Genomic DNA, 15,292 nt, shown 5'->3' on the forward strand with positions numbered 1-15,292 from the left:
AGCACGTTTGTTCCCAATTTTGCTCTCAGCTTTTACTTATACACAGCTGATAGATGTCAATGATACTGTTCTTCTCCACATCAGTACATCCCTTCTACAGTTCTTTCACCACAGGAGACCTGCTCACTTGCACAACTCTCCCCCCATTGCTCCACACCAACATGAAATGCAGGGCAGCCCAGCAGAGCAGGCAGAGCTAGCCAAGCAGAGTTACACTCACATTATTTATTTTCATCCCAGAGCTCCTTATTGTGACTATGCACAGTGCTAACCTACTTACAAGATCCAAGACACTTTGGTTTCTTAAGAACGAAATCAGTATCTTACATAGTTCTACAGCAATTAATGAAAGAACGTTAAAGATGTTGAAAAAACAGAGAGCGGGCAGCAGATTTTATCTTAATCAATAAATGTACCAGTAAGTGATTAGATCTCAAATGCAACGTAGCTTCCTGCTATATCATCGGAGTAAAGCTCTTCTGTCTTAGTCCAAACTATTCTTTCTATTTGTCCCTGCAATGATGATATAATCCTGGTAGAGCTTTACGGAGCAGTGCAGGGGATTTACTTGTTAATCTTTGATTCATTTCAGTAGATGATGTGTGGCTTTGAAATCCCTATGGCTAGTATCATTGTGTTGCCATGCAGATTACTGTGATGCCATTAATTCAACATTATGAGATTCCTGTGCTGAAGCTATGACTAAGAGGGAAATTTGGCTGATTGGCCAGCACGACATACACATTTGCAATCCAAAGTAAAAATATGTCATCATTACTGTGTTGCGTTGGAGGGGATATGGTATTTCTTCAATCTGGCATGCTTCTACGTAGCAAAAACCGGGAGCTTTGGCTGTGACATGCCACCTGAGCCATGGCATCCATCAGTCAGTAGCTGAGCATCATGCGAAACCCTACGCAGTTTGTGACATACCACAAAACGCCACAGCCTGTGACCTCACTTGTCTGAATCACTTCCAGTCACTGGTGTTCTCTTGCCCATAATGTCCGGAAAGGTTATTAATAATGGGTTTGATTTAAACTGATTACTCTGAAATTGGAAGTGTCCCTAGGTATGTTAAAAGAAAATAATGAAAAAAGACACATAAATGTGAACTTAAAGTTCACTTTAAAGTTCACCCCTTTCAGAAGTGTAACATAATACATGTTTTGACATGTTTTCAGAAAGCATTTCAGGAAATTGAATTATGAAATGTCATGATTTAATTTTCCTAGCTAATGCAAAGCAATGTATCACCTACACTAAAAAACCCCTTCTCTCATCCTGTCTTCAGTGTGCATGGGTGTACATACTACCCTGTCCTAGCTTAGCACGTAATTCAAGTCATCTTCATTTAATTGTGTCTGCTGCTTTCCGAAGCATACAAACCTCTTGCTTCGATCTCTCGAATGCATGAATCCACAACCATTGGCCTTTGGGTATTGTGGGCTTTCACCAGTGTGGTAAGATCGCAGCAGTAGACTCGCTTTATCCTCTTGAGGTCTGGTTGGCAGTCGTTGGGCACGTATTTGGAGCACTGCTTATGTACGTTCAACCCGCAATCTGTAAACAAAGTTAGCCAGGTTAATTAATTAATACTAACACCATCAGGTCTTGTCTAACAATTTATTTCCTTGGGCCACATGAAGCATGGGGCATAAATTCCCCATCAGTCAGCAAAGCTAGAATAAATAAGATGGAGATGAGAAAGACGAGCATGGAAATCTCCTGTAAAAAATTTATGATGGGCAAAGTGAACTCCAGCATAGTTGTTAAAAAAGTTATATAAACTCTGAATGTCCTTCACAGACCTCTGAGCTGGAGGTGACCGCTGGTGCGGTCTGGGTCAGTTCACTGCTGGACACGTAGCTCTAGGTGTGGCATTTCAAAGGACATGGGACTTAAATTCTGAATATTTTAGTTTAGCCTTTTATAGAATTAGCACAGTAATGACTGTCTTCTGCTGGCCAGCATGTGGCTTAGTGCTGCTAACGGGCGAAGGACCTAAGATTCACCTGAGCACTCAAACTGGGACAGTGCTTTGAGCTAGCATGCCTCCCTTCCCCTTCCACGTTCCTGCAGTGTTGCATTTTGGCTCGCTGTGTCACATCAGCAGTCTCCCCATCCCTGTCTCATCACTTCACTGGTGACTAAAGTGTCCCCTGTGTTTAGTCTGTAGGTCAGTTTAGGCATATAAAATGCTGTGAAAGACATGATGTAAAAAAGTGATTAATTTTAGAAATGGTTCTTGGTGCCTTACTCCAGAATCAAATCCTACTCTTGGTTGCACGGGTGGGTTTCTATGAACATAAACATCACTGCTTGATCTCCACAAATTGAATTTTTCTAATAGATTCAAATATTCAGCCAAATGAATTTATAAGCCTCAGTAAAGCAAACACCACCATCGTGAGTTACATTATCTCACATAACTCTGATTCCTGTTTTAATGCCTTCCCCATCATGCCCATCACTGACACTACCTTTTGGGCTGACTTAACATGTCTAGTATCATCACTAATAAGTTACTTAGTGTTTTTTCATGTTGATTTACTGCCCGAGCTATTAAAAATGTAAACATATCTCTATTACTTGCAGCACATTTCAGTATTATAGTCTATAAAATATTAATCAAGCAAAATCATATAATCACTACAAACACACCTACACATTTAATGGATTTGATGTTTTTTGTGTGTTTCTCCATACCGTTATTACTGCATAATACGTTATTGTTCTGCGAAATCTAAACAAATGTGAGCAGCTGCAGTTAGGATCCTCCCTGCATTGTTTTCAGTGCTGTTCTCCAAGCATGTGAAGTTAAATCCAAAAGCATCTGTCTACTTAGAGTTAAATGTTGGTAATTTAATGAGGGAGAGTATTATGTTTCATACTAAATAAATAAGCCTTTTCGTTAAGTTTAATGTTTTATGTATGTGAAAAAATACAGCTCTATGCATTAGTGAGGTCAGTTTTTGCACACTTGTGTTTAAGATCAAATAGCTTGAAAAGCAAACTACTATTAATTTTCCTCTTTTTTTAATGTCCTTCTCATATTCTTTGTGTTACCATTATTCATCTACAGGCAGACAAGATGTAGCACTAACTGAGACTGCACTTATTAAACCTTTGCATTTGTGAAAAGTATTTTGACCCTTCAAACTTCTGTCTAAATTTTAGGTAACAACCACCTCCTCTACCCATGCAAGGCAGATGTTGGGGGCAGATGTGTTCGGTGCCAGTCTGAGACCAGGAACGCCCAGAGGTCAGGGCAGGGAGAAGTAAGACAGAAGCATATTCAGTTGAGACATGGAAGGGATTGAAGGTCCGTAGAAAGAAGTTAGGAAACCCCATTTGCAATGCACCAAATACCATTTCACTTGCTGAATCCAAAAGCTCATGATGTGATGATTATTGCATTTTTGCATGATGGATTATTTTTCACCAAAGAACAAACAAATTTACAGTAATTAAAATGCTATTAAAATGCTGATACAATTATAGAGGCACCAGAAAACTAATCCTTCTAGGAAAATGAAGGTTGTATTTTTTGCTTTCCCTCGAGGTGGGCTACTTAAGGCTTGCAGCAATGCATGGTATTTTTATAGGAAACGGGTGACAGTCTTTCTGCAGACAAGGGCACTTCTCAGCTGTTGGTGGCAAAAAGATTAGTTATGAAGCCTAGTTGCTGGCTGGCTCTGCCATTTCCAAAGCTTGCTTCTTAAGATGTAAAAACATTCAGGGATAACTTAATGACACCATAAAGAAGAATTCTTAATATATACACCAAGGCACATGCATGACCAAGGTATTACTGGAAGGATGTCACCCTCAGAGACCAAGGGCTCGTGGCTTCATTTTTAAACCAGCTAATGGGGAAAATGACCGCACTCTAACTTGCACGGGAGAATTTCTTGCCTTGTTCTGTAAAGTAATCCCTACCCCTCCTCCTGCAGGGACTGCAGGCTGGGGGTGGGAGGGACACCTGAGCATTTCAAGAGAAAGACAGAAAATGTTGAAGGGCTACCTGAACACCTCACTCCCTGAGCGATGAGACCCCACATGAAGTTGGCGCAGTATTCACACCAGTGCGGACCTCGAAACGTATGGACCTGTAATACAAATGGGGAAAAAAAAAAAAAAGAAATGGGGTCATTGGGAGGCAGATGGTCTGACAGATGGAACAACTGAAATGGATAAATAACAGAAGACTCAGTAGGAGTAAATCTTTAGCACACAGTGCCCACATCTATCTAAAGTCTAGATGAAATAAACCATGGGAACAGAAATTTGCTTTGATCTTGAAGTTTATCTTTCAATAGGCTTAACATAACAGAGAACTGGGCTGTATACAGCACTGAAAACAAATCGGTTTTGCTAGCTGACATTTTAGCTATAGCGGAGGGAAGGAAACCAGGTTCACTAGTCAAAGGAGAAAAAAGTAAAACTAATAATCCAAGGAACTGTAGTCAGTGCTTTTATTTGACTAGTTCAAACAAAAGAAGAATGATTCAAATGCTCTTCAACAGATCACTTGAAAGTAGGGGAAATGCAGTGACAGAAAGTCCCTTCGAATACACCACATTTTGGTTCCCCATAAACCTGTGTGACCACAGATCTGGTGCAATACCCATGTTATAAGAGCACCAGGCAGGTTTGAGCAGGTTACGACTATGGTGTTACATGTGTATTTATATGCCCTTCAACACTGAACAAAACTCAAGGCGATTGCTGTAAATTTGTATCAGGGATGATAATGAATGCTTTGTGCAGCCACTCCAGGCAGCGGTTGGGTAATGATCTGATTTTGCACATTAGAATCCATTAGTGACAAAGCAAATGCCACCCTTCCCCACTGTAGTAAGTAACCTGAACTCACGTAGGGAGAAGATGTCAGTAGGCTCTTTTTCAGTAGAGGAAACTTCATTTTGCTACAGTCCACACATGAGTAAATAAGGAGGAATAAAATGACCTGCGTGCTGACAGAGCCCACAGCTCCCCAGCCAGGTTTTGCGCAGCACTGCTGCTTCCTCCACCGCTTTTCCAAAGGCTACAGTGGAAGACCTTTTTATTTAAGATGTATGTTCTGGTAAAGTAAGCATTTCATTTTCATTGAAAAGAAGAGTAAATAGTGAGGTCTACACCCGTGTGAATGGACATGGTATGAGCTAGTTCTGGCCAGAGACTTAATTGAGCTTAACAAAACATAAATCATGCACACTCCGGCTGCTAATGCTTCCTTTTCCTTCTCTCTGCTCTTGTTTACCCATTGGGTGGATGGCTGAAAGGCTGCTTCCACCCCCTGGGATGGGGAAAGCTGCTCTTTACTTTTCATAGCGTAAAAAAATGGTCATTGCCCTTTTCAAATAAACTTGGTGAAGTTTTAAGCCAAGCATTTGGCTTGCTAATGTTTTCGCCCCATTTGTCTGCAGGATCATACCTAAACAAGCCTGTACTCTTGAGTCCATTCCCTAGGAAGATGAAGTCTTGTGATTTTAATACAGACCTCTCTTTCTGATTTAGCAATAAAAATGTGAGCCTGACCACAAATGACTCCTGACCAACTACTCACAGTCAATAATTGCGTGAATAAGCTTAAAGCAATAGTAATTCTTCCTCCCTTTTGATAGTAAAAGGTCAAAACTGGAATGTCTGACTGGTCATATTTATTTTTTGAAATGGTATTTTACCTCTCAGAAAAATGTGTATCTCTGGGAAACAACACTTTGCAATAAAGTTTGAGATCGATAGATAGATATAGACGCATACTTCTTTCTCATTCATCTTATTTTATTTTGCAGGGTGGGTAGCATGAATTTCAGACATGGCTTTTAGTGGGGGTAAATGGCCATACCTAACACAGCTGGTGACCCAAGTTTCAGGCATATGCTCTATGTGACCTTCAGTGGATATAAAACTACAGACACAACTAATTATGCCTGCACCTTTACCATTTTTGGACTGATAACCACATAATTAGTAGGTCTGCACCTGCATTTAATTGTGGGTGAAAATCATCTGCTGTGAGAAGATAGCTAACTATATCTTCTGCTTTGCAGAGGTTTACAAAAACTAACCTCGTGAGAAGTGGCTGTAAAAGCCCATTCAGGATTTTTAAAACTGCACCATTTCACATTTAAAGTCCATCACAGTTGCTAGGATATTTGGGGCCTACTCACTCACTTTACATAAAGCTTATTTCAGCTGATCTGGCTGTGGCATATTTAGAAAATGGTAGCTGATTATTCCTTGATCTTTCCTAATGGGAAAGCCATCAACACTGACTGAGGGCTCCATCTGAGAAGTGCTGACTGCGCACACCTTTCCCTTGCTCCCTTCGGCTTGGTGGCTCTCAAAGGTTTAGCTCTATTTATTCATTCACTTCAGTTTTTCACGGATCTGCATTTTAGCTCAAATGGCAAGTTCCCAGCTGAAATCCCCTGTGAAAATCTAGTCTTTGTGGTTTCTGGTCAAGTTGAAAAGGGGAAATAGTCTCTATCTCTAACTGAAAAAGGGAGATCTTCAAAAGTTTCTAGATGAAGGTGCAAAAAATCTCTTAAGATGCAGTTTTGAACTAAGTCTTTTATGGCTTGCCATTAATTTTAAAGAAATAATGAAGGAAGTCTGTTCTTAGGAACACAACACTTGAACGGTAAATGGGAATTTTGCCTGCAAGATTGGCCTCATCTCTATTTTAAACAAGGAGAGGTAACAGCAGGTCTTAGGTTTTTGAGATGGGTTTTTAGGTTTTGCCCCGTCCTTTGTAACCGCATCATTACAAATGGACTGGGCTTAGATTTTTTGGAAACATGATCAAAATCTATTTATTACTGGTCCCTACCCCATTCTGCAGTCTCAGGAGACCCCTCTGTGTACACACAGCATAGGCTCAGGCTACTTGGGCTACACTTGACACATAATTCCAACTTTTAAATAGAATTTACAGGGAAGTATTTCTTCATATAAGCCAGAAACATGACGTTTCAGACTATACACTGTACCTTTCTTGTTCAGTCTTTCATCTTCTTTCCACAATGTCTAACTTCTAACTTCTTCATTCTGTTTCCCTTCCAGCTCTTTCAATTAAAAGTTGTTTCTTATGTTCATCCTCTCTTCTCTGCTGGACAATCTCACCCAATACTACACTGCATGTCTCCTCTTATTGCCTTCCTGTGCTGTCTCCTCTTATTGCCTTCCTGTGCTCTCACTTTCACCCTTTGGCCCTCTGGTGCCCTTCCAAACGGCAGAAGTCCTCCCGCGGGTGCTATCTCATTCAGTTTTAGTCTGTGTCTGAGCTGTCTTCACAGAGGGAGAAACTGAGACCAAAGTTAAGGAGTGTCAATACAGGGGCAAAACAAAATAATCCCTTAAGCAATACTGCAGAAACAAACTAAAAAATTGCCTTGAATTGAAACACATGTTTTTTATTGGCATTATATAGTGCTGTTTCTGAGACAATTTTGTTGTTTATGTGACTGGGTTTGAAGACTTTTCTATTTGCCTCCAAAGAAAATAAGTTTTTTCAGACTTTCGCCTGAATACATGCACATTTGTACTCTCCTGTGGACTCCTGCTGAACCTGAGCCATTTGCAGGGAAGAAAAGCTGACTCTGCTGTTATTTTTGTTTAAATACATACACATAATCTTCATGATGTCTGTAAAAAGTGCCTCCCCCGAACCCTTTGTCTCCCAGAAGCAGTGTTTATCTGCAGTGATTAACACAAGGGGAAATTTATCCCAGAGCCTCCTTTCTCCCAGCAGATCTTCTGACTTGTCTGTAGTCAGCTGCCTTTACTCCACTAGCCCAACTACAAATGGGATATGCCCATGCTATAGTGGCAAACAGGCACAATATTGTGGTAAATGCACATTATTCAGCTGTATTTGCTCACTTAAAGCAGCACAGAGGCCCTCTCATTAATTCCCAGCCTAGAACAAAACGCGTGGAGCATCCCCAAACTGCACGCTGCCGCTCTCGGGCATGAGGTTGACCTCACCACCAGCTGGGACCCCACTGAAGTTGGCAGGTAAAGCACATCCCAAAGAGCCTGCTGGATCCTAACTGCAATGAGATGCAAGAGGACTTTGCGATCCAGTTAGGCTGACGCCCACATAGTTACAGAAATACCTCTGTGTTTTTCTAAACAGGGTTTCAGAGATTTATTCTCTTTCCTGAATTACAGTATGTCTACACTGGCTTATGCAAAGTTGTTCCGCCAGACAGACGCCAGCTCCAAACCTAAATCCATGTGACTGCGTTGTGTGCCTAGGATGAACCCAGCTTAACAAATCAGTCTGGATACTAAATCTTTTTTTGTTCATTTGCCTTGAGTGCCTTGAAATTTGGTAGAGAGGCTGAATGAGAAAGCACGGATGCTCAGAAGGGCATAACCTGGTGCCCTCATGCTCCAAACTCCAACACTCCTTTTTAATTTCTGTATTAGCTTGGAAAGGATGAAGGGAGAACTGTCCTTGCTCTGAATTTGTGCCTTGAGTTTATTTCTTCCTTTTGTTCCTTCTTTCTTCCAGTAGGTAAGATCTTTGGTGTAAGATCTACGAAAATCTCATCAGCTTCACTAAAAATGTGCCCTTCATTTTTAAGATTCTTCATGGCTAAAGGACAAGAGCTAAAGAGTATCTGTTTGTTCATGAAGAATTGGCTATGACAAGATTATGAAGGACAGTGTGACACGTAACCTTTGTCCCTATGAACTGAGATAAATGATACAATACACATCAGTATTCACTTAAAAATGGGGAAGACAACTCTTCGAATGTCTGCAAAATAGCATTTTCCTTCAGATAAATCCCATATCATCATAGCCTGAGAGCTGTCAAAAGCCATTAAGAATTTTGCCCCAAGACCCATAAAGCCATTCTTTCTCTTTTAAATAATTTCTTAACCCTTTTATGTTATGAATATGGAATATATTAAAGATATTAGACTTGAATTTGGCTGTCTTTTAAATCTAAATATTCTATTTTAAGTATTCTATCCACATTTTTTGTTCAATAGCTAGACATATTCTAATATATTCCTTTGGAAAACTAACTGTGTTTGCTTAGTGAACGTATTTGTTCATTAAGTAAATGTAACACTTTTGACTGGCCTTTCTGGACAATTTTTTTTTTTAAATGTTTCTTCCCTAAGTTTTTTATTGCCTTTACTAGGATAAAACAATAATTTTCTGCTGTCAAGCCTTTGAATACATATATATTTTAATAATGCGATTTTCCAGTTAAACTATGACTCTTTTGAAACAGAAAGGGACAGACACTGTACAACAGCTAGATTGTGCAAACGCAAAGTTAACTGGGCACATGTCCAATTATAAATCAAAGCCAAAACAAGGGGAATTTTGAAGAGGAAAGAATGCATGGGTCAAAGTGGAAAAAAGTCTCAGTCATGAGAAAATATTTTCTAGTTAAACTAAAATAGTTTTGATATTAAAATGATAATGAGGGCAAAACTCAGAAAGAATGAAAGCTGGTTTAATCAAGCAAGAAAACACAGAGTTTTTCCCCTATTTCCTTCAGTGCTGATCAGTGAGATAAATATTGACTTTTCTGTAGACTGGGTCAAGGAGGGGGAATGAGAAAAGGGATGCTATTATTTGCTTTGCTCACTAATATTAAATTATTGATTTACCAACTACAGCAGAAGCACTGCAGAGGAGAGCAACGTCTGCACAGCAGGATATGTAGAAAAATAAGAAGTGAAGCTTTTTTGCTAAACCAGGAAATCAGTGAAATCATTTTAATCAGTGCTGCTCCTTTTTTTGACAGGCCCAAGATGAATATCAGAAAATTCTCTTTCTGCTAATGAGTTGAACGATTCTGACAGTGACCCAAATCAGCATCCTCAAGGAGCATTAAGTAAACTGAGGTTTCAAAGCTGAGATGCATTCCTTTCTTGTCTTGTTACTGCCTCTTATTCTCTCCGTATCCATCCTGATAAGCATCAAACCGCAATTTGACAGCATTAGGTATGGTAACTGGCTGGCATACTCTGAAACCAGCACAGTCCTTTTGGCAAAACATTTTAGTACAAGCTGCCTGGAAGGTCCGTTTCCAAAGCTGAGTCACTTCCCTGCTGCAGCATGCCAGACACAGCACTTGGGGGAAAAAACCCCTAAGAATCTGATTTTGTATGTATAAGACAGCAAAAAGATGATCCATTTAAACATCCCTGTGTTTGTCCAGCTATTTGGTTTAGTTTGACAAGCAAACACAAGCTCAGATCCTATAGCTCAGTGGGACTCTGAGAGCATTTCCTTAGCATATGGTGGTGGAACAAAAGCTAGGGGACAATACCACCGCTGTGCTCTGCTTTATTGTTAGGGAGCACCAGAGCTCCCTCAACTTCTTCTGAAAACAGAAATGGTCCAAAATGTTTGCTGGTAAAATGCTACTGGCTTCTGGTAATAGCTAGATTTTGAAAAGGGGCCTTTTTCGCATTTAAAAATGGATACACTTTAAGATAAAGACAATCAATATGAAGTACTTTGTTTCTGAACAAAAAAGAAAACTGAATCTGGGCAAAAAGAGCTAAAATGCCAGTCAAGTAGCGTAGTGAGTAGCAAAACCGTTATTTGGACTAAGTGCCTATGTAAAAGCATATTAAGAATGCAGTGAAGGGAACTTAAAGCAGAAAGAAAAATGCTTTTTTCAACACTTTGCTCAGAGCTAGGCGCGTGAAATCACATCACAGCAAAAAATAAAATGTGAGGCATCTAAACAGAACTTTTTAGCCGAAAATAATAGGAAGTTGTGCTTACCTTAAAATTGTGTGCTTTTTCATAGTTGAAGTGGTTGTCATTTTGAGTTAAGGCTGCCCTTCTGACCAAGGAGGTGATCTGTGAATAGGCAAAGAGTTTCAGAGGTTGCCACAAAAGTGCCCCCTTGACTCCCACCTTCACCCCCAAGGCCACGGCCAGGAGCTCTTGGCGCTTCCTTCCTCGCTTCGACTTGTGAACAACGGCACAGTTTTTCTCATTTTCCAGCCACAGATCCTCCGAGAACATAGCGCTGGGATCCCAAATCTTTTCCCTGTCTTCCTCGGCGCCCGGGAGCCTGACTGTAGTCAGTACGGTACAGTTTGTCCAACTGCTTCTGATGTTAGACAGCAGATTTGAAGCAGCTGCAGCCCATTCTGCCGAGACCTCTGGCATGTGACTTGAATGGGCCGTCTTGTGGGACGGAAGGAGCTTCTGCATCTGAATAAGTAACGGCCTGTGCCGTGCGATTTCTTAAGGCAGATGTGTGCCTCGAACAATAGCCCGAATTCATACACTGAGCAACCTTCCCCCCCACCTCCCCGAGCGGTGGTCTGCTGCTCAGTGCTGCCGAAATACGGGCTGGGGGGGGGACGACGGTGTTACAGCTTCACGCCCAAACGCATTTCCAGGGACAGATCAACTCCGCAGCATGTTAAAAATGAACAAACAAACAAAAAGCCCCGGGAAAGCCCACACAACTGAATCCGATGCTGCATCCAATTACACTCTGACTCGGAGACTTATCAGCCAGCAGTCTGCATGCCAGCAGATTAAGACCTTAAAACCATGATGATTGTTTAATCTTACAGGGCTAAAATATCTATCTTTTTTTTCTTTTTTCATATCCTGTACAAAGGGAAAAATTCAGCAGCAGTCCAAGCATTAATAGCACTATTATGCCATGTTTTAAACCAGAGCATTTTGCCAGCGTGCACTTGGTAGCACGGAGCTAGCTCACTGTCAGGGAAGTTGAAAGCCCAGCTGGGAGGATGCAGGTAGGCAGCCCCCGAGCCCCGTGCAGCACTCGAGTGAGGGCAAGGGAGCTTCACGCAGGTGTAGGAAGCCCTCGTGCACAGCCCTTTTGCAGAACAGGGTCTGCAAGGCAGCGAGAGCTGTCGTCCTTCACTCTGGTTACATGCATCTATAGGCTTGGGGGAGGGAAGTGATTTCTACTTAAAGCTGAGGGACAGAAGGGATCTGGAGCCTGACCAGTCTGTGCTACAGCTTGCAGTGTCACTTTGGGCACCTGATCCACTTCTTTACGGGCAGGTATTTCCCCGTCCCAGGACACAGAAGATGTGTGACCCTGAGCATCCCCTGGGAAGCACGTTCAGTGCCCCCTCCCCACCAGCTTCCCTCCCTCCAGCTCCCCTCTCCTGCTCCCTTAGTGAGTATGCCCATTCTCCACCCAAAAGAGAAGGACAGGAGTTACCTGCTCAGCAGGGCACTGTGAGATTTAATTCTCTAAGGTGTGTCTAATGCTTGAGATGCTGCGACAGAGCAAACTGGGGGGTTACCAGCACCACTGGGTAAACTGCCTCTTTGAACTAGAGACACTAAAGAACACAACAGCCTTTTACAGTCTGCCGCTCTTCAACTTACCCAAGAAAATATGTGAAATTAAAGTATTTAATTCGCTTATGTTAACTTGTGAAGTTGAACTTGCCTCTATTTTTTCAGTCTGCTTTTACCTCAGGCTGAAAAGTCAGAAGGTTCATCTAATTCACTTACTAAAACCTCCACCATATAGACTGCCTGCTCTTAGTACAAGCGATGCTCTCCTGATTTGAAAGCCCGTGGGGACAGATGGTCGGCCACCAGTAACATCAGGCCGTGCAATTTCAGATAGTGCCCTACTTAGGGTTTTCAAGAAGTTGTGCAACCTGCAAAATCAGCTTCTTGGTTATAAAACGATGCACTTCCTTACTTCTATGTATAGCATACTTAATTCCTTTCTTTTTCAGGTAACTCACAGCACCTCTGTTTACGTGCTCCCATACTCCAAAGCTTCTGCTCCCCAGCAGGGAGGACTTCCACACAACCCCGTTGCTCCCTGAGCAGTTGCTGCCCGCCTGGCCTTTCCCCAGGGCTTGGCACTGTTATCTGACCACCGGTGACAACTGGCTGTGATGTATGTATGAACATTGCTCTGCCTGGAGGAAATCCCTGCTGCTCTTCCATATGTCCTCCCGCTAGTGAGTCCTGATTTCTGCTAGCTCAGGACCTTTATCTGCCTTCCAGCAGATAAAGACAGACTATAGCTCCCCAGCTCTCAATGTATTTCAAGAGAGGAGGCACACTGGTTTTAGGGACATCTCTGACCCCATCAGCTGCAATGGCTTCAGTCTGGGCCATCACGAAGGAAACTTTGGAGCAGCTTGAAGTTCTTACCACGCTCCAGTTTCTTTCCTCAGCACCATTTTAAATATTTACATTTATTTGGAACAAAACCCCCAAACTAGCTCTGAGTCGTTAGACACCTCTGAAGCTACAGCATCTAAGTCCCCATGTATACATAAGCTACTTTCTCTCTGACTTCCAGCATAACAGATCCAAAGTCAGAGAGAGGTCGGTTTCCTAATAATGCTCTAATAGTTGTATTTATGTCACTAGGCTGATAAAAATCCCATTATATAACCAATATTTTTTATATAACTTGGCAGATTTGATACTCAAGCTACAGGCTTATGATGATACAGCTTGGAATTTCTATTTATTAAGCTATTTTTGGAATATCAGAGTGTCATCCTGGGATCAGACATACAGTACTATATTTAATGGAAACTCTGAGTGTTCGCACAGAAGCATCAAACTTAACAGACTTGGAGGAGGACAACTCAGCCAAATGAGTTCATATGACTCAGGCAGATCAGTATTTACTGTTTATCATATATGAAATGTTATTCATCCCCTAGGTTGCTTTTTGTGCCTTGCTTGGGCCCTGTTTAGACAGTTGTTTAATGGGATCCCTTGCAAACACAGGATGTGTACAGAAGGCCAACATCGAGTGCATTCTCTTAAGAAGCTTAATCATGCAACCTACCAGGTTTGGTATTTAAAATGGTGCTGTAAAACTCAGATGAGCTGGACCACATATACAACCCCTTCCCTCTCTAAATATAATGCAAACAGCAGCAACGACAAATTCTCAGCAGCAACCAGTTCCAATGTACCGATACTACAGGCGAAGCCCAGTGCTGTCTTTTATCCATTTTCTTAATACAAAATTTACTGCACATGGTGTCAACTCACTTAAAGAGCATCTCTTGATCAAGTTAGCAAGTTAGCCTGCAGCTAAGGAGGAAAACGCCAGCGGCTAAAAATATTATTGCTGGTTGTCACTGAACGTGTAAGCTAGTGAAGGCTGAAAGGCAAATACGGGTTGTCTGCGTTTTCAGACCAAGGGATTTCTGCATAACATATGATTTTAGTTTACTAGTCTCTCTGTAAAACACATGTACTGTAGAGCAAATTGGGCATTTACAGCAAAAAAAAAAGTCGCTGAACCAGAATAATAAAATTAAAAAGGGGGGGAAGAGGGCCGACTCAGCTGTTGCGCCATTTCCAGCATGCCTTCGCAGAGCGAGCTGAACCACGCCATTGTCTCTCCCCTCAAACACTGGCATCTTGTTTGCCAACAAAGGCCTTGGGGGTAGGAAAGAACACATTTTAGTATGAAAAGCTTTCAATTTTGTACATGTGGCATGATTTCTGTTGTAGCCATGTGGGCAGCGCTCAGGACTTGCTGGAAGCAAGCGGCGGGGGAACTTCTCATGCCGCCCGGCTCCTCCATGCCAGCTCCAGCGTGGCGGGAAGAGATGCTGCGGGGGCGATGGCTCCTCTTCCCCGGCCACTGCTGTGCCCACGCAGGCTGGCAGGGATGGGGTATCTAGCGACAGGTCCTTGGCTTGCTGCTCTACCTGCCAAAGGGCACAACCATGGCGGGCAGAGGAGCGGCACAGGCATGTCTCCTTGAACGACACCACAAGCGAAAGGGAGATTGCTCCGCGATGAGGAATTGTGACAAATCCATGACTGATCGCTAACTAAATACACTTAACACCGCACACAGACACAGTCACAGGTCAAAGAGAGGCCTGTTCCCTCGCAGGCACGGCGTACTCGATAATCTGCCAGACAGATTATGTTTGCTCAATTGCAAACACGCTGTGGAGATGACACACGGTGCAGGAATCTCGTAGCTATTGGGTTTTTCTCCCACAGAGCCTTCCCATGATGCGCTCAGGAGCCAACATCAAAGAAGCTGGCCCTTAGCAAAACACGGGGCAGGGAGGGGAAACGGTGGCGGAGGCTAGTCAGCCAAAGGCCTTTGCCATACCACAATGCCACCAGCCCGTGCCATGGCACCGGCAGCTGCCATTAAAAGGCTTCTGTGCTGCTGAAACAGTGGGAGGAAACAAGTTCCAAGCAGAAAACATACTGAACACGAAGCAGAGCACAACGCCTGCCGAGTGGTGCTTGCCAACCCAATCTTGCAAAACCCACTGTCCTA

The 15,292-nt window shown here is 42.4% G+C and overlaps 1 protein-coding gene across 2 annotated transcripts in view; it reads right to left on the reverse strand.

Moving 5' to 3' along the window:
- CHN2 (chimerin 2) overlaps window positions 1-15,292 on the reverse strand; it is a 166,378-nt gene that overhangs the window by 14,660 nt on the left and 136,426 nt on the right. For both annotated transcript variants that reach the window (XM_072854053.1, XM_072854052.1), the window contains exons 7-9: window positions 10,780-10,857; window positions 4,028-4,112; window positions 1,390-1,563 (exon numbers count right to left, since the gene is read on the reverse strand). In XM_072854053.1, the coding sequence (XP_072710154.1) occupies window positions 1,390-1,563; window positions 4,028-4,112; window positions 10,780-10,857 (337 nt within the window). The remainder of the gene's footprint in view (window positions 1-1,389; window positions 1,564-4,027; window positions 4,113-10,779; window positions 10,858-15,292) is intronic.

Source organism: Ciconia boyciana, chromosome 2 (genome assembly GCF_034638445.1).
Source record: "Ciconia boyciana chromosome 2, ASM3463844v1, whole genome shotgun sequence".
NCBI classification, from domain to species: Eukaryota; Metazoa; Chordata; class Aves; order Ciconiiformes; family Ciconiidae; genus Ciconia; species Ciconia boyciana.